Here is a 19476-nt window from a genome sequence, read left to right as displayed (position 1 = left end):
AGAAACACTAAATATGAGGCAAGAAACTATCTCAGACTACACCTCCCAAATTGCAAAAAAGTGATCTACAAAACTGTCCACTCTGCAGACTTCACTTACCTAGGAACCAAATGGTGGAACTTCTTACCACCCAAAATAACCCTTACTCCTAACCCTTATTCACTTGTTCAGAACCCTTATTCTATCATCCTCACTTTAATATTCCCTTATCTCTTATTTGTCCTGTTTGTCTGTCCTAATTAGATTGTAAGCTCTGTCGAGCAGGGACTGTCTCTTCATGTTCAAGTGTACTGCCCTGCGTGTGTCTAGTAGCGCTATAGAAATGATAAGTAGTAGTAGTAGTAAATTAAGAAATATACAGGAATAAACTAGATTCCACAAAATCCTCAAATCGCTCGTAATCAAACAAACCCTCACAAAGAACAACCATATCTCAAACAGCTAATTATTACCTGAATTGGTTATTACTCTATTTACCATTAACCTTCTCTTTGCTTCATGTACAATTTTTCATTCATAATAGATTTTCTAAATGTTAAACATCCATAGCTATCCCAGTATGTTTATGATACTGTATTGTAAAATTGGATTCTTACAACAAATTACTTTCTTATGCATTATTCTTGGTTATGTATCCTATACTGTTTATTGTAAGCCACATTGAACTCAAACTTCTTTGGGATAATGTGGGATATAAATGTCACAAATCTCTCTATATAAAAGGCACCTCCAACATTCTAATGAAGCCTCCATAAGTCCCAACATTCTAAATCTGTAGTGGTGTAGATCAAAGTTTGCCCATGAGTGTTTGCCCTGCCCTCGCCTGTAAGGGAACGGATGCTACTTTAGCTATCATAAGAGGGGGGGGAGAGAGGGGGGGGGGCAAAGGGGAAGAGAGGAGTAGGAGGGGGGGGAACACATTCACTCTCTCACACTCACTGTCCACCTTATAATCGAAAGAGAAAAACGCCTAGATTTCGGCCAAAATCGGGAGATAGACGTTTATCTCACAAAAACGAATAAATCGGTATAATGGAAAGCCGATTTTGGACGTTTTCAACTGCACTCCGTCGTGGATGCGGACAAAGTTGATGGGGGCGTGTCAGAGGTGTGGCGAAGGTGGAACTGGGGCGTGGTTATCGGCCGAGGAGAGATGTACGCGTTAGGGCGATAATCGAAAAAATAAAGGCGTTTGTAGCGAACATTTAGGACACTTTTGTTGGACCCTTTTTTCACACGAACAGGTCCCAAAAAAGTGCTCTAAATGACCAGATGACCATCGGAGGGAATCGGGGATGACCTCCCCTGACTCCCCCAGTGGTCACTAACCCCCTCCCACCACAAAAAAATGATGTTTCACAACTTTTTATTTTCACCATCAAATGTCATACCCACCTCCCTGGCAGCAGTATGCAGGTCCCTGGAGCAGTTGTTAGGGGGTGCAGTGGACTTCAGGCAGGTGGACCCAGGCCCATCCCCCCCTACCTGTTACAATTGTGCTGCTTAATGCTTATTAGTCGTCCAACCCCCCCAAACCCACTGTACCCACATGTAGGTGCCCCCCTTCACCCCTTAGGGCTATAATAATGGTCGCCGCATCTCAAGAAAGATATAGTAGAACTGGAAAAGGTGCAGCGAAGGGCGACTAAAATGATAGCGGGGATGGGACGACTTCCCTATGAAGAAAGACTAAGGAGGCTAGGGCTATACAGCTTGGAGAAGAGACGGCTGAGGGGAGACATGATAGAGGTATATAAAATAATGAGTGGAGTGGAACAGGTGGATGTGAAGCATCTGTTCACGCTTTCCAAAAATACTAGGACTAGGGGGCATGCGATGAAACTACAGTGTAGTAAATTTAAAACAAATTGGAGAAAATTTTTCTTCACCCAACGTGTAATTAAACTCTGGAATTCGTTGCCGGAGAAAGTGGTGAAGGCGGTTAGCTTAGCAGAGTTTAAAAAGGGGTTGGACGGATTCCTAAAGGACAAGTCCATAAACCGCTACTAAACGGACTTGGAAAAATCCAAAATTCCAGGAATAACATGTATAGAATGTTTGTACGTTTGGGAAGCTTGCCAGGTGCCCTTGGCCTGGATTGGCCGCTGTCGTGGACAGGATGCTGGGCTCGATGGACCCTTGGTCTTTTCCCAGTATGGCATTACTTATGTACTTATGTAGACTTGTGGGCAGTGGGTTTTGAGGGGGATTTGGGGGGGGCTCAACACACAAGGGAAGGGTGCTATGCACCTGGGAGCTCTTTTACCTTTTTTTTTTGTTTTTGTAAAAGTGCCCCCTAGGGTGCCCAGTTGGTGTCCTGGCATGTGAGGGGGACCAGTGCACTACGAATCCTGGCCCCTCCCACAAACAAATGCCTTGGATTTATTCGTTTTTGAGCTGGGCGCTTTCATTTTCCATTATCGCTGAAAAACAAAAACGCCCAGCTCACACATTGTCGAATAAAACATGGACGTCTATTTTTTTGCGAAAATACGGTTCGGTCCGCCCCTTCACGGACCCGTTCTCGGAGATAAACGCCCATGGAGATAGACGTTTTCGTTCGATTATGCCCCTCTGTGTCTCACATACGCACTCGCACACAGTCATTCTGAAACACACACACTCACTCACAGATACACAACCACACAGACACAATCTCTCTCAGACACACAATCACACAGTCACTCTCTCTCTCTCTCTCACACAGTCACTCTCACACCAGGGGCGTATCTGGACTCCGGCGGTAGGGGGGGCCAGAGCCAGAGGGAGGGGGCACATTTTAGCCCCCCCCCCCCGCCGCCGAGCCCCCACCGCCGAGCCCCCACCGCCACCAATGACTCTCTCTACCCCCCTCCCGCAGCCAACCCTCCCCCGCTGCCGTTCTTACTTTTGCTGGCGGGGGACCCCAACCCCCCGCCAGCCGAGGTCTGCTTCCACCTGCCGCTGCCGTAAAAACTTCTTCTTCAGCCGGCGGGGGACCCCAAACCCCCGCCAGCCGCCCCGCGGTGTTTAAAATTCATCTTCGGCCTCCGTGGCCGTGCTGCTGTGATAGGCGCTGTTGAAATCCACTTCGGAGTCTGACGTTGCAGCACGTACAACGTACAACGACGTCAGACTCCAAAGTGGATTTCAACAGCGCCTATCACAGCAGCACGGCCACGGAGGCCGAAGATGAATTTCAAACACCGCGGGGCGGCTGGCGGGGGTTTGGGGTCCCCCGCCAGCAAAAGTAAGAACGGCAGCGGGGGAGGGTTGATGGTGGTAGGGGGGTCCAGGGCAAAATCTGCGGGGGCCCAGGCCCCTGAGGCCCCACGCAGATACGCCCCTGTCTCACACACACACACACACACACTCACTCGAACATACACACTTCGAGGAAAACCTGGCTAGCGCCCGTTTCATTTGTTACGGAAACGGGCCTTTTTTTACTAGTAAATAAATAAAGCAGCAGAAAGTTCCAAAGCAGTTTTTGAGTTGTCAGTGATGTTGTTTTTCACTATAGAGAAGAGCAAAAGCAAACAACATACCTTCTCTGAAGTGAAGCCTCAGGCCATTTAAGGGTTGATGGGTACTCATTTGGCTCCCTCTATATCACTCCTGACCTTTACAATTGTTAGGGTGGATGTTACGGAGTAACCTCCCTATGAACATAAAGAGACCCTTTATGCAGCGGTCAATCTCCTCCTCTGCAGTCATTGACACTTGATTTTTGGTGTTTCTTTAGATCCAGTGCCTTTGGATGACTCACGGCAAGCTCGACCTATAATCTGAATCTTCTGGAGGAAGGGGTGGCCTAATCGGTGGTGTTCTCAGTGACAATAGATGAGCAGCAGCATGAACCTGTGGAGAAGCTAAATTGTGTTGATGCCAGCAGGGATCCAGTGCAGGTCAGTGGAGAAACTGTTTCTTCCCAGTGTCAATATGTCCCAAACCTTCTGATTCTCTATATCTGGCTCTGTGACCCTTCCAGACTCTTTCCCTGCTGTTGATTGTTCCTGCTAGCCAAGCCTCACTTTGGTGTCTCTGAAGCCAAGCTTCGCTTTGGTTTCTCTGCTTCGAAGCCTCATAGCCCAGTATGACATCATCAGCCATCTCCTTTATAAGGACCCGGGAAACTTTCCTGGGGGCCTTTGCAACAGGTCTATTTCCCTTTTCTTGTTATGGTTGTAACTGTGTTTGATTCTGAGGAAACTGGTCGTCTTATTAGCTGTGCCTCAGGGCACAGCCATGAGTTCTGTTCCTGCTCTCTGTTAAAGCCACGCTCATTTCCTGCTCTCTGTTAAAGCCAAGCTCTGTTCCTGCACTTTGTTTAAGCCAAGCTCTGTTCCTGCTCTCTGTTAAAGCCAAGCTCTGTTCCTGCTTTATGTATGCTCTGTTCTGTTTTGCTGTGTGTGTAATTCTTGTTTGTACCTGGACTACTTTTCAGTTAGCTTGTTTTCTGGCTCTGCCTGTACTGTTTCTGAGTGTGTGTAGTTCTTGTCTGTTTGTTCTGAGAGTCTGTAGAAGCTAGCCTTGTCCCTGATTGCTTCACTGCTGTGCAGCTGTGACTGCTGCCTCTCCATCTGCCTTGCCTTTCCCTTCCCAGCTGTGGGTGCTGGCTAGTCCGTGGTAAGCACATTTTTTTCTTTGTTTGTTTAATCTTCCCTGTAGCCTGCTTTAACTCTTTGTGTGCAGTGTTTGTTCTTTGACTCTTGTGAGCTTTGCCGCTTTCCTGACTTTTGTAATTAGAAGCAGCTTTTCCTTTCAATCTGTTGTTACCCTTTATGTGCTGTGTTTGTTACCTGGCTCTTATGAGCACCACTCCTTTGCTGACTTATGTATTTAGAAGCAGCTTTTCCATTTAGTCTGCTTTAACCCTTTGTGTGCTGTGTTTGTTACCTGGTTCTTATGAGCACTATTTCTTTGCTGACTTGTGTATTAGACGCAGCCTTTCTCTTTAGCCTGCTTTTTCCCCTTTGTCTCTAGTGTCTGTTATTTGACTCTGTAGTCTTGCCTTCAGTTGCTTTTGTGTGTTTTCCCTTTACCTTAGAATGGCTGTATTGCCCTGTCTTGAGTTACTTCTCTGTATGCTTTCTGTTTGAGTCCTCTCTGTGAGGTTTCTGTTTGAGTTTGAGTGAGTTGCTCTTCTGTCTAGCTGTGACTACTACCACAGGCCTGAACAGCCTTTCTCTGTGGCACAAGTGGGCTGTTCATCCATTTAGCTGTGGCTACTAGCACAGCCCTGAGTGTCCTTTCTGTGAGGTTTCTGCTTGAGTTTGAGTGAGTTGCTCTTCTATCTAGCTGTGACTACTAGCGCAGCCCTGAGCAGCCTTTCTGTGTGGCTCGAGTGGGTTGTCCTTCTGTTTAGTTGTGGCTACTAGCTCAGCCCTGAGCATCCTCTCTGTTTGGTTACTATTTGAGTGTGAGTGGGTGGTTCCTCTGTTTAGCTGTGTCTACTAGCGCAGCCCTGAGCTACCTCTCTGTGTGATTCCTTTTTGAGTTAGTTAGGATTATTCATCTGTATAGTTGTGATTCTAAGCATAGCCCTGAGTTGTATTCCTGTGTGATTTCCCCTTCAGTCTCTTTGTGATTGTGGGTAGGGTCTTTTGACCTCCTGTTTGTGACTCTGTTTTGTGCAGTATGTGTGCACTGCATGAGTAGTATCTACTCAGGGAATTCTGTTCTGTTTCTTTTCCCTTCCCTCTGGTATGTGTGCGTTCCAGTTTAGCCTTGTGGCCCATATGCTTGGACTCTGTTACGTGTGGGTTCCAGTTCGGCCTTGCGGCCTATGTGAGTGTCCTTCCTTTGTTCCTGGTTCCTGCGTTGGTCAAACTCCGTTCTTGGTTTTTGCTTTAGGCAGGCTCTGTTTCTACCCTGCCTTGAGTGTTCACTGTCTATTGCTATGTCTTGTGTATTGTCTGGATTCAGTGTCTGGCTCGCCTCTGCTTTGTACCTTCTCAGAGGACTTGTTTGCTGCATCCTGGCTGCAGTCCAAGGGCTCACCATCCCTGTATCCGTGTCACCCAGGTGTTGGTTATCTTATCTGTAGTCTTCCTATGTCCCAGGTCCCAGGTACAGGTGGCCTTTCAGCATCTGCTACCAGGAAGGTCTGTTTGGAGGATATTTGAGAGGCTGTGGTTCAGGTTGAAACCACCCTCCAGGATTCTATTGTTCAGACTCCTGAGTTCACCAAGCAAACTGTGGCCAAACATGGGGAATATGATAGCAGACTGGGAGAAATGGACAAACAGTTGGCAAGACTAGGGAATCAAGTAACCACATTCTAGGAGTGGCCCATATAGAAGACAGTCTTGCTTTATATTATAAGGTAGAATCTTTGGAAAATGCATCCCTACACCCCTTCCCGTGCACTCCGCTCCATGGATAAATCCTTCTTATCTGTTCCCTTCTCCACTACTGCCAACTCCAGACTTCGCGCCTTTTGTCTTGCTGCACCCTATCCCTGGAATAAACTTCCTGAGCCCCTACGTCTTGCCCCATCCTTGGCCACTTTTAAATCTAGACTGAAAGCCCACCTCTTTAACATTGCTTTTGACTCGTAACCACTTGTAACCACTCGCCTCCACCTACCCTCCTCTCTTCCTTCCCGTTCACATTAATTGATTTGATTTGCTTACTTTATTTATTTTTTGTCTATTAGATTGTAAGCTCTTTGAGCAGGGACTGTCTTTCTTCTATGTTTGTGCAGCGCTGTGTATGCTTTGTAGCGCTATAGAAATGCTAAATAGTAGTAGTAGTAGTAACTCAAAAATTCTAAGGCAAGACTGTCAGCCCACATTAAACTGTGGAAGAGATATTTAAGAGATAAACAAGCTGGAATAAATTGGAATTTCAAAAATGTTTTATCTGCCACCAGGGAAAAGGCTGGCAAGTAGAGAGGAGGGGGCAAGGACTTCCTTGTGATGCTTCGTAGCTTAAATCTGTCTCTTTGGAATCCTCCATGGACAGCATCTCTACGAGAATTACTTAGGTAACATCATTATGCTTGGGAATTGCTTTATTTTATTTATTTATTTATTTATTTATTTATTTGTTGTATTTGTATCCCACATTTTCCCACCAATTTACAGGCTCAATATGGCTTACATTGTTCCATCATGGCAATCACCATTTCAGAGTAAAATATACAATTAGTATTACATAAAGAACATATTTAAAGAGGTTTTGTTTATCGTCTATTCCCAAATGTAGCTAGGGTTGGCCAGGCAGAAAGGAAGGCCTTTCTCCAGCTGAATGCACGGGTGATCTCTGCAGGGGCATCCTTTCAAGATTCTCCTGTAAATGCCTTAGCAATTATCATGGGAATAGCTTAATTTGTTTGAAGCCTTTGCAATAGAAAATTTGATCCTGTAGATATGATCCCTTGAAGAACTAGAGATCTCTTTATTCAAGTGATGGTGATGAACTATAGATGCTCTAGGTATTTCCATTGATAAGTATTCCCTAGTATGCCTCTCGTCTTAGGATGTGCATATTAAGAGGAGTCAAAATAGGCACCTATGTTGGAACTATTTTATAAAGACAACTTAAATACCTACATGTCTTTGGAATAGCATCCAAAAACCTGCAGCATTTGGAGGTACACCAGATGGGGAGTTAGTATAATTTATGAACGTCTTTTATGCATGTATGTGCATATTTTATAAAATGTGTAGGGCTCACACAATTTAAATCAATAATTAATATTAAAAGGAGAAGATGTTCAGTTTATATTTAAATGTGTTTATTAGTTTCATGCAATACAAAGATATCATCTTTGATAAGATACAGCCATATCACATATTTACAAAGGAAAATCTTTCCAATATTAAGAATAATAACCTTAGTTGCTTATAGTCAACTAAAATAAATGGGGGATTCAAGATGGTTAATAAGAAAACCAATGGAAGTTTGGATTAAACAATATAAACCTTAAGGTTGGCAGGAGGATAACCCTTAATTATACAACCTTTCTTTATATGGATTTAACCCTTTTCGCCTTGCGCATCAAGGAACGTACGTAATTGGTCAGGTTCATAGAAAATATATCTTTTTTCATTCAAAGTCAACATGCATTTACATGGAAAGCGTAATTGATACTTTGCCTTTATAGCCAAAGATTCTTGTTTCATCTAGAAATTTCTTTCTCCTCTGCTGAGACCAACGAGATATATCAGGAAAAATTGAAATTTTAGCACCCTTAAATTCTGGGTGTATGTTTTTAAAGTATAGTCTCAACAGAGTTTCTTTATCTTGTAAGAAAACAAATGAGACAATTTAAAGTAGCTCTAGTCTCAATAGTTTCATTCGATTGTTCCAGAATGTTTGTTAAGTCCAGTAGTTCAGGAGTCTTGTCTGAAGTTCCCGGAACATTCTCATTAGATCTTGGCAAAGTTTTAAGATAGTATATTCCCTGTGTAGGTGGAAGGGCTTGATCTGAATAATTATACACCTCCTTCAGAAATTTTACAAACATATCAAGATGTTCAGTTTAAAGAACTAGCTCTGTGGTTCATCGAGCCAAAATTTATGACTTTGCCGATGTGAACGGCAAATCATAACAGCTCTCCCAACGTCACGAGTCTTCTCCCAATAGTGCCGTATAAACATGAGCATAATTTAAATGGTGATTGAAATAGTGTCTCTATACAAATATGTGCACTTATACAAGAATCTTGTGGAGCTGAAATTATTGGAAAATGTCCATCATCTACCACTTATAACATTTAAATATTTGTAGATGCTCTTCAAAAGGTTCTATATACCAATGTACAACAATGTTCTAATACTACAATTCAATAAAGCCACACATCTGAAGTATTCAGGTCTATCCAACACTAACCCGTTTTGGCACACCTTCCTCAAGGACAATTAGAGCTGAAAAAAAAACCAAATGTAGTGTTGGCTGGCTAATCACAACATTTGTTTGATTCGACTACGATAAAGGACAACACAAACCTGTGCTTCTCTCTGGATTGAAGGTTTTTGTTTCATGTGTGAATGGGACGAGTTCCCAATTAATGCAGTCTTATAAATCACTGTGTAAAAAATCAGGGTTAGGCCTTTGATTTTTTTTTTTTTTGCTACATTTGTACCCCCGCGCTTTCCCACTCATGGCAGGCTCAATGTGGCTTACATGGGGCAATGGAGGGTTAAGTGACTTGCCCAGAGTCACAAGGAGCTGCCTGTGTCTGAAGTGGGAATTGAACTCAGTTCCTCAGGACCAAAGTCCACCACCCTAACCACTAGGCCACTCCTCCACTGTTGCTACTATTTGAGATTCTACATGGAATGTTGCTATTCCACTAGCAACATTCCATGTAGAAGTCGGCCCTTGCAGATCACCAATGTGGCTGCGCAGGCTTCTGCTTGTCTGACGTCCTGGGACGTCAGACTCACAGAAACAGAAGCCTGTGCAGCCTTCTACATGGAATGTTGCTAGTGGAGTAGCAACATTCCATGTAGAATCTCCAATATAGCAACATTCCATGTAGAATCTCCAATAGTATCTATTTTATTTTTGTTACATTTGTACCCTGCGCTTTCCCACTCATGGCAGGCTCAATGCAGCTTACATGGGGCAATGGAGGGTTAGGTGACTTGCCCAGAGTCCCAAGGAGCTGCCTGTGCCTGAAATGGGAATCGAACTCAGTTCCTCAGGACCAAAGTCCACCACCTTAACCACTAGGCTACTCCTCCATTAAGCAGAGAAACTCAACAACCTAATGAACAGCGTGTCTATGTATGTTTAAATTTATGCAATCACTACCGCTTTTATATTATTCTTTTCAATTCGTCAACCCAAAATGTGCCAGGATTAATATTTTCATGTTTCTCAGCAACGCTGACTATCCAGTACACAATGATGTATAGTCACAAATGCTTAATCAGTTATACTCATCTGTGAGAAAAGAGCACATTGTCTGGCTTTATCTAATGCTTTCGGGCAGCTGGATTTCTTGACAGGACAAATGTTTTGAAAATGTAACCTAATTAAGGAAGTGCAGATGGAAACAAACAACAATTCAATTTGTTAAAATTGATCACAGAAAGAAAGTCAAGAGATCACATACTAAAACTTACATTTGATTGTATTAAGGGGCTGATTGCCTTCACCTGGGCTGCCATGAAATGTTAAAGTGAGCTGTAACTGATAGACATTATCACTGTCATCTGTTGCTAATGAGGTGCCAGATGTTGTTAGGTCTGGAAAAGAGGTGTGAAAGCAACCCACAGAGCAAATATACTAATGTTATGAAAGGGCAGTAATTGCCATAAAGGTTAAAACTCTGTCCTAATCATCGGGCAGTTTTATAATGGTTTACAGTCATGCACGGTATGTTGCCTTACACAATTATGGAGAATGAAGAATTATGATCACCTGAGATAAACACACTCCGGCCAATGAAAAGCTGGATGCAAGGAAACCAGACAGTGGTAAAAGAGGAGCAGCCTAATGGTCAGTGAAGTAGCTTGAGAACCTGGGTTCAGTTCCCACTGCAGCTCCTTGTGACAGGGCAAGTCACTTAGGCCCAGATGCACTAAACGTTTTTCATCGTTAAATGAGCCCTTAAGGAAGAATTTCCGATCCTTTCCATGCACTAAAGCCTATTTTTCGACGGTAGTAGCAGCTAACGAAAACGGAATGGAGATGAGCAATTAGTGTGAAAACCCCATTGAAACGACATGCACTAACCTTTTCCGATTGCCTTTACGCAGGAAAAAGGCAGGAAAACTAACGAGAGGTCTGGACCTCTCGTTAGGACAGCTCTGTGCCAGGAAAAAGTGTTAAGTGAAAAAATAAACAAACTTTGAGCCAATCCCAGCGCATTAGCAGAGCTAAAAGCGCTGTGATTGGTCCAAAGGACCTCAGAAAACACATAAAAAAATAAAAATAAAAAAAGGATCGGGAGGGGGCAAGGGCGCTCATCAGGAGCGTCCTGTACGGACGGCCTTGCCCACCCCCCCCCCCGCTGCTCCCCACTTTCCGCCGCTCCCCCCACCCCGAAAAAGCAAACTTCTAGAAGCCCCTGCCCCCCTCCCTTCCTCACTACTCTCTCACCTCAGCTCCGCCTCCCGACATCCTCCGTCCGTGCCCCGCCCCCTTTTGGGGTCGTCGCCGCCATTCCCCTCCATCGGGCCCCCCTTCCTCTTACCGGGCCCGTGCAGCGCCTCTCTCCTCTGTCCGAAGGCGCTGCACGGGCAAGAAGAAAGCTGAATCAGCTGATGCCTGCCTTCGCGATGGCGCGTCTTTCTCCTGCTGCGCCCGCCCCTGTCTGACGTCAGTAACCTACGTAGGTTACTGACGTCAGACAGGGGCGGGCCCAGGAGGAGAAAGACGCTCTATCGAAGCTAGGCGAAGGCAGGCATCAGCTGATTCAGCTTTCTTCTTGCCCGTGCAGCGCCTTCGGACAGAGGAGAGAGGCGCTGCACGGGCCCGGTAAGAGGAAGGGGGGCCCGATGGAGGAGGGGAATGGCGGCGACGACCCCAAAAGGGGGCGGGGCACGGACGGAGGATGTCGGGAGGCGGAGCTGAGGTGAGAGAGTAGTGAAGAAGGGAGGGGGCAGGGGCTTCTAGAAGTTTGCTTTTTCGGGGTGGGGGGAGCGGCGGAAAGTGGGGAGCAGCGGGGGGGGGGCAAGGCCGTCCGTACAGGACGCTCCTGATGAGCGCCCTTGCCCCCTCCCGATCCTTTTTTTATTTTTATTTTGATTTGGGAGCCATGTGCTTGCGATTTGACTGTGTTTTGAACGTTTCTGGCATGCGCAGAGCAGCCAGCATAACGCTTGGCTGCTTTGCGCATGCTTTACGAGCCGATTAGCGACGGGGATTGGTGCATCGTTCTTTCCAATACCGCACCAAACTTTTTGGGGCTGTGTTTTTGGAGCATGCTTCGTTATTTGAAATTCGGTAAAGGTTTTAACGTTTCTGATTTTTTTACGTTTGCTTGATGCATCTACCCCTTAAGAACATAAGAATAGCCATACTGGGTCGGAACAGTGGTCCATTACCCAACTCTCCATTGCCTCAGGTACAAAATAAGTACCTGTATATAATATGTAAACTGCTTTGATTGATTAACACAAATAGGAGGAAATATTTTTTTTCACTCAATGAATAATTTAGCTCTGGAACTCTTTGCCAGAGGATGTGGTAATATTGGTTAGTGTATCTGGGTGTAAAAAAGGTTTGAACAAATTCCTGGAGGAAAAGTCTATAGTCTGCTATTGAGACAAACGTGGGAAGCAACTGCTTGCCCTGGGATTTGTAGCATGGAATGTTGCTATTCTTTGAGATTCTGCATGGAATCTTGTCACTCTTTAGGGTTCCAGAATCTTACTATTCTTTGGGGTTCTACATGGAATGTTGCCACGATTTGGGTTTCTGCCGGGTACTTGTGGCCTGGCTTGGCCATTGTTTGGAGAACAGGATACTGGGCTAGATGGACCATTGGTCTGACCCAGTATGGCTACTCCTATGTTCTTATGTAACCACAGAAAGGCAGTATATCAAATCCTTTCCCATAAAAAAAGGAGAAAAGCACCAGCATGACATTGATTATAAATGTGTTCGTTTCAAGCAATTATTCTGTGAATCAGGTGGGGACAGAGAAGATCATTAAATAGCAATAAATGTAGTCTAGACCAAGGAAATATCGAAGAAAGATATAGAAATGTTTCCCATTACATTGGGATCCACAGACTTGATTAAAAGAAATTTCCAAGCACACCTTGATAGATTGCCTGTAGAAGTAACATACTACTACTACTGCTATTTAGCATTTTTGTAGCGCTACAAGGCATACGCAGCGCTGCACAAACATAGAAGAAAGACAGTCCCTGCTCAAAGAGCTTACAATCTAATAGACAAAAAATAAAGTAAGTAAATCAAATCAATTAATGTGTACAGGAAGGAGGAGAGGAGGGTAGGTGGAGGCGAGTGGTTACAAGTGGTTACGAGTCAAAAGCAATGTTAACGAGGTGGGCTTTCAGTCTAGATTTAAAGGTGGCCAAGGATGGGGCAAGATGTAGGGGCTCAGGAAGTTTATTCCAGGTGTAGGGTGCAGCGAGACAGAAGGCGCGAAGTCTGGAGTTGGCAGTAGTGGAGAAGGGAACAGATAAGAAGGATTTATCCATGGAGCGGAGTGCACGGGAAGGGGTGTAGGGAAAGACATAACACATAAGCATTGCCACACTGGGACAGACCAAAGGTCCATCTAGCCCAGCGCCCTGTCTCCGACAGTGGCCAATCCAGGTCACAATCACCCAACAAGATCCAATGAGCAAAGCATTTTGTACTACTTGTCCCAGGAATAGTGCATTTTTCCCTACGTCCATGAAGCCGTCCAAACCTTTCTTAAACTCTGCTAAGTCTGCTTAAACTCCAAAAAGAAGCTCTCTTTGGCACCATGAATGTACTCACCCAGATTCAATATAGTGTGACTTAAGTTGCGTGCGGAAATCCGGTTGTATTCTGCATTTGTGCGCACAACTTAATTGGCAAACAAGCCAATCAGCACCGATAATCGCCAATTAACAAGCAATTATTGACACTAATTGACATTAATTAGAATTTACACATACAACTGTCTAAGCGTATTCTGTAAAGTAATGTGCGTAAATTCTAAGGTGCATAGTTGAAAAAGGGGCGTGGCCATGGGTGTTTCTAAAAACTATACGTGTTGTTATAGAATGCACCCAGTCTGCACTTAATTTAGGTGTAGGCATTTACACCTAGTTTTACTTGTAACTGCCTGCAACTAAATTCAGTCATGCAGACAGGCGCCAGGCATATTCTGTAAACTGCACCTAAATTTAGGTGTATATTATGGACTGCACCTAGGTGTATTTATTTCGGTGCTGATTTTTAGCCATGATATCTAGAATCTAGCCCACTGTGGCCAACTCTAGCAGTAAATTGAGAGACTGAGATTACACGCCACAAACCCTGACAGTAACAAGGTTGATTACTGTCATCGTTTCATAGGTGTCACTATAGGATGGCAAGGGATGGCAAATGCCACCCTAAAAAAATGGTTCTCCACCCCAATTTCAAACAGGTGTGCCCGAGCATTGGTCGGTAGAGTTTGGAGGGAGAGGCAGTGCCCCAACAAACATCGTAGTGTCAGCCCACAGTGTCTACAGAAGAGATGATACCAGCTCCCCACTGAGTGAATCAGCCGGACTTCCAAGGAAAATGGACAGGTACTCCTCACCTGTGAAACCAGCCATGGTACCCCTTTCACAGTTTCCACAGATGTCACAACAAATATTACATGACTGGTCCCGTGCAGAAGCTGACATTAGGCGAGGCACCAGCCATGCTGCTCTTCCTGCTGACGCCTTAGGTGGATAATAGAGGCACAAAGGCCAGCCGAAAATGGGAGGGGGAGGGGAACGAAGGAAAGAAAGGTTAGGTAATGACAGCAGGTGGGGAAGGAGTGCAGAGACACATATAGAGGGGACTGGGGATCAGTGGGCGTGGAGGGAGGGCTAGGATGAGGAGATGGAAAAAGATGAAGCATGAAAAGAAGATAAGACGCAGTGGGGATAAGTTATCGAGGAGGCAAGAGAGATATGACAAAAGGAGAGGGGGGGAGAGGGAAGAAATGGAGAGGGTGAGTGTCAGGCTTCACCCAGACCACCCTGGCACTAACCAGAAAGTATTGTGCCGGTCTGTCTGAATATCAGTGGCACTATCCGACCATGTGCTGCGCAATATCCAGCTTGGACCGTTAGCAGGAGTTATGCTTGTATAAGTCTCTGGTGAGGCCCCATTTAGAGTACTGCGTGCAGTTCTAGAGACCACACCTACGAAAAGATATAAACAGGATGGAGTATTTTGTACAGCGCTGCGTAACCCTAGTAGCGCTCTAGAAATGTTAAGTAGTAGAGTCGGTCCAGAAAGCGGCTACAAAATTAATAAGCGGTCTTGAACACAAAGAATATAGGGACAGGCTTATGAACCTCAACATGTATACGCTGGAAAAGAGGAGGGAGGGAGGAGACATGATAGAGACGTTTAAATATCTCAAGGGCATTTACGTACAGGAAGTGAGCCCTTTCCAGCTGAAGGAGAGCTCTGGAACGAGGGGGCATACGATGAAGTTAAGAGGGAATAGGCTCAGGAGTAATCTAAGAAAGTATTATTTCATGGAAAGGGTGCTGGAGGCATGGAATGGCCTCCCGTTGGAGGTTGTGGAGTCGAGGACTGTGTCTGAATTTAAAAAGGTATGTGGGATCGCTTAGGAAAAGGAAGAGTTAAAGGGTTACAGAGGATGGGCAGACTGGATGGGCCATTTGGCCTTTATCTGCCGTCATGTTTCTATGTTTCTATGCTATGTGTTTATTTTACAAAAGGTCTGCTCCCCCTGACATCAAAACCTGGCTATGCTTCTGGGGTTGAGGGAGATTGGGCAAAGGCTGGAGGGTGGGTATGAGCGAGTGAGAGACTAGGTGAAGATTGGGGGGAGCAGGTATGTGTGAGCAAGAGCAGGGCCGGTCCTAGGGTCTCTGGCGCCCCCCTGCAGACTATGAGTTGGCGCACACGCACCCCCCGCCCCACCCCACCCCCAGCATCTCCTTTCTCTCTTCTCCCACCCTGCCCCTGTCCAGCGAGTCTCCTTCGCCCCATCCCCCGCCGCCCTTGGTGCTTTAAATCTTTAATTTACCTCCGTTCCAGCAGCCGTGTCATTTGAAAGCCTTCCCCGTCTCTAGCCTTCCCTCCCTTCGTGAGTTTGTTCTGCAGTCCCGCCCTTGAGGAAATGACGTCAGAAGGCTGGACTGCGGAACAAACTCACGAAAGGAGGGAAGGCTAGAGACGGGGCAGGGCTTTCAAATGATGCGGCTGCTGGAACGGAGGTAAATTAAAGATTTAAAGCACCAAGGGTGGCGCGGTATGGTGCCGCAGTGGCGCCCTTGAAGGCAGGCGCCCCCCTGCGGCGCTTACCCCGCTTACTGGGTTTGACCGGCCCTGAGCAAGAGAGAGACTGATGGGGACCCAGGTTTTGATGACATGTGAAACAGAAGCAATTGCCTCTTTGTTTCACTTATCTAGAGGCAGGGCCACCGAGAGACTGGGCCGGGCCCGGGACAAGGCCGCCCCCGGGCCCCGCCCACGCCCCTGGGCCACGCCCCACTGCCACCCCCCCAGGTTGTCATCGCCCCCCCCCCGAGGGGGGCCCGGCGCCACAGTCCCACCCGCCTCCGCCACCGGGCCCCTTCCACCCAAACCCCCCGCCAGCAGAAGTGCTGTCTTCTGACTCCGGTGTGCACGGCCCACACAGACGCGCTCCTCTCAGCTGATCTTCACTGTACTCTGCAGGGCTTCTGTGCGTCTGATGTCCTGCATGTCAGACGCACAGAAGCCCTGCAGAGTACAGCGAAGATCAGCTGAGAGCGCGTCTGTGTGGGCCGCGCACGCCGGAGTCAGAACAGAAGACAGCATTTCTGCTGGCGGGGGTTCGGGTGTAAGAGGCCCGGTGGCGGGTGGGACTGCAGTGCCGGGCCCCCTTGGACGCCCGGGCCCCAGGAATTTTGTCCCCCCTGGCCCCCCCTCTCGGCGGCCCTGTCTAGAGGGTGCTGTCACTCCGCGGAGAGCATGTTTTGGAAAGGGAGACTATACGGACACTCCTCTTGAAAACTGCCCCCATCATATTTTTTTTTTTAAATGGATAATTTTGGGAAGGAGTAAAGTATATCATACATGCCAGGTAGCATAATATTTATGAGAAACTAGTTCTTTAAATATTGGTAATCAAGGATGTGATTTTTTTTTTTTTAAAGAATTAGGAAAGAAAGAACACAGGCAGTCTCTCTTCAAAGGATGTCAGTCTTATAATGTGATAATAACATGGGAGGGAGGGGGGTTTCAGACAGCAGCTGCTCAATCTGTATTTACACTGGTATAAAAAGAAATGCTGTGTTTATACAACCCTGTAAGCAAATGCATACTGTAATTGTAATGTTTTTGTTTTGTTTTGTTTCAATAATGTCAGTTCATGTCTTGGAGGAAGATTCAATGGAGCAGGACGTAGAGAGCACAATCACCATTCGGCAGCCAAAATTGCCCAAACAAGCTAGAGAGGATCTACCCAAAAACAGAAGCCATGAATGTAAGAAAAGGAAAATCCAGAGGTATGTTCGGAAAGATGGGAAGTGCAACGTCCATCATGGGAATGTGAGAGAGACTTACCGCTATTTGAGCGATATCTTCACCACGTTAGTTGATCTCAAATGGAGGTTCAACCTTTTCATTTTTGTCATGGTTTACACTGTAACCTGGCTCTTTTTTGGAATGATTTGGTGGCTGATTGCATATATCCGAGGAGATCTGGACCATATAGGAGACAAGTCATGGAATCCATGTGTCGATAATCTCAATGGGTTTGTCTCTGCTTTTTTATTCTCCATAGAAACAGAAACCACTATTGGTTATGGTCACAGAGTCATCACAGACAAATGTCCCGAGGGCATAATTCTTCTTTTAGTTCAGTCCGTTTTAGGTTCTATAGTAAATGCTTTTATGGTGGGTTGCATGTTTGTGAAAATTTCCCAGCCCAAGAAGAGGGCAGAAACACTGGTCTTTTCTACAAATGCAGTTATTTCCATGCGGGATGGGAAACTGTGCCTGATGTTCCGAGTTGGAGACCTTAGAAACTCACACATCGTGGAGGCATCGATACGAGCCAAGTTGATCAAATCCAAACAGACGAAGGAAGGGGAATTTATCCCACTGAACCAGACAGATATCAATGTAGGCTATGACACAGGTGACGATCGTCTATTTTTGGTGTCACCTCTGATTATCTGCCACGAGATTAATCAACAAAGTCCTTTCTGGGAGATTTCCAAAGCACAGATGGCCAAAGAGGAACTGGAGATTGTTGTAATCTTAGAAGGAATGGTAGAGGCAACAGGTAACGTATTTTTTTTCTTCTTTCTTTGATGTGTCTATCCTACTTTGTTATCGAAAAGTAAAAACAATGACAACATGAAACTCAGAAAAATGGAAAGAGATCCTTGTGCTGATAATGGGGAAAGATAGTCTGCAAATTGGATATATATCTTCTGCATAAATACAGTTAAAATATTTATTCCTCCTAAAATCGGATAGAAGTAGCGGAAAAGAGTAAATATTCCCTACAAACTGTCTCTTACTAAGTCACTTTAGTGACATTTTATTTCTCATATCTTTGGACTCATGCACTTAGAATGTCAGTATGTTGCATTAATTTTGTCTTTCTATCCGACACACCTACTCTTACTAGAATGAAGTTAAACTTGAGGTTTTTTTTATTTCATTGCTACCAGCTGAGGTTAATTTTGGAATATATGAAACTATGGCATAATGATGCATATTTGATATGAACATGGGGAAATGATGGGCTAGATTTACTAAAGTATAGTATAATGTTAGCACGTCTTAGCACACAATAATACACATTATTTAAAGACAGGTGCCATTTTATACAATGGGACCTATTTGCTAATAATGTGGTCGTCTTACAAAGGTGCGGTAAAAATGGCCTTAGTAAGCCCTTACACAGGTCTTTCCCATGCACTAAGGCCATTGTTTGTATTGATAACCATGCACTAATGTGGTCATTGTTTAAAGTTACTGCATGAGCATTTACCACCAAATGAGTTTATCTTGTTGGGCAGACTGGATGGACCATACAGGTCTTTATCTGCTGTCATTTACTATGTTACTATCAGGCTTATTTTTGAAAGAGAAGGCCGCCCATCTTTCGACACAAATCGGGAGATGGGCGTCCTTCTCTCAGGGTCGCCCAAATTGGTATAATCAAAAGCTGATTTTGGGCGTCCCCAACTGCTTCCTGTCGCGGGGACGACCAAAGTTCTCGGGGGCGTGTTGGAAGCATAGCGAAGGCGGGACTGGGGTGTGCCTAACAGATGGGCATCCTCAAGCGATAATGGAAAAAAGAAAGGCATCCCTGACGAACACTTGGCCGACTACTTGGTCCTTTTTTTTAATGACCAAGCCACAAAAATGTGCTCTAAATGACCAGATGACCACCGGAGGGAATCGGGGATGACCTCCCCTGACTCCCCCAGTGGTCACTAACCACCTCCCACCCCGAAAAAAACTTTAAAAACTTTTGTCTTTTTTTTTAAGAGTATGGGTGAAGGACGTCCTTTGCTATGCTGCCATTGCTGAGGATGTCCAAAATGTGGGTGTTTCTGTGGGAAGAATGTCCATGCCTTTGCTATGCCTCTGACACCCCCTTTATTTGGATTTTGGATCACACGTAGCAGCAGTGGGATTTGAACTGGCCACTTCTAGATTGCAAGACCAGTGCTTTAACCACTAGGCCACTCCTCCACTCCACACCAGTCTCTTGAAATTTGGCAGTCCCTGTGGGGGAGGGAGGGCAGTGTGCAGGTCCCTGGGGGGAGGTATGTGTGTGTCAGCGGAGGCATAACGTCCTCAACTGCCCCCCCCCCCCCCCCACACAGGGACAGCCAAATTTCAAGGGC

The 19476-nt window shown here is 45.6% G+C and overlaps 1 protein-coding gene across 2 annotated transcripts in view; it reads left to right on the top strand.

Annotated features, from left to right (window-relative positions):
• The first annotated feature begins 3828 nt into the window (after nucleotides 1–3828).
• The window catches only part of KCNJ6 (potassium inwardly rectifying channel subfamily J member 6), a 63887-nt gene continuing 48239 nt past the window's right edge, over nucleotides 3829–19476 (top strand). The window contains exons 1-2 of one of the 2 annotated variants that reach the window (XM_030199688.1): nucleotides 3829–3887; nucleotides 16974–17894. In XM_030199688.1, coding sequence (XP_030055548.1) covers nucleotides 16997–17894 — 898 coding nt within the window. In that variant the 5' untranslated portion in view covers nucleotides 3829–3887; nucleotides 16974–16996. Of the gene's footprint in view, nucleotides 3888–13976; nucleotides 13996–16973; nucleotides 17895–19476 lie in introns of those variants that run through there. The other variant, XM_030199687.1, reaches the window with a different exon arrangement.

The sequence above is a fragment of the Microcaecilia unicolor genome, chromosome 4, assembly GCF_901765095.1.
Source record: "Microcaecilia unicolor chromosome 4, aMicUni1.1, whole genome shotgun sequence".
In the NCBI taxonomy this organism is placed as follows: domain Eukaryota; kingdom Metazoa; phylum Chordata; class Amphibia; order Gymnophiona; family Siphonopidae; genus Microcaecilia; species Microcaecilia unicolor.
This window is presented reverse-complemented; position numbering and strand designations above follow the sequence as displayed.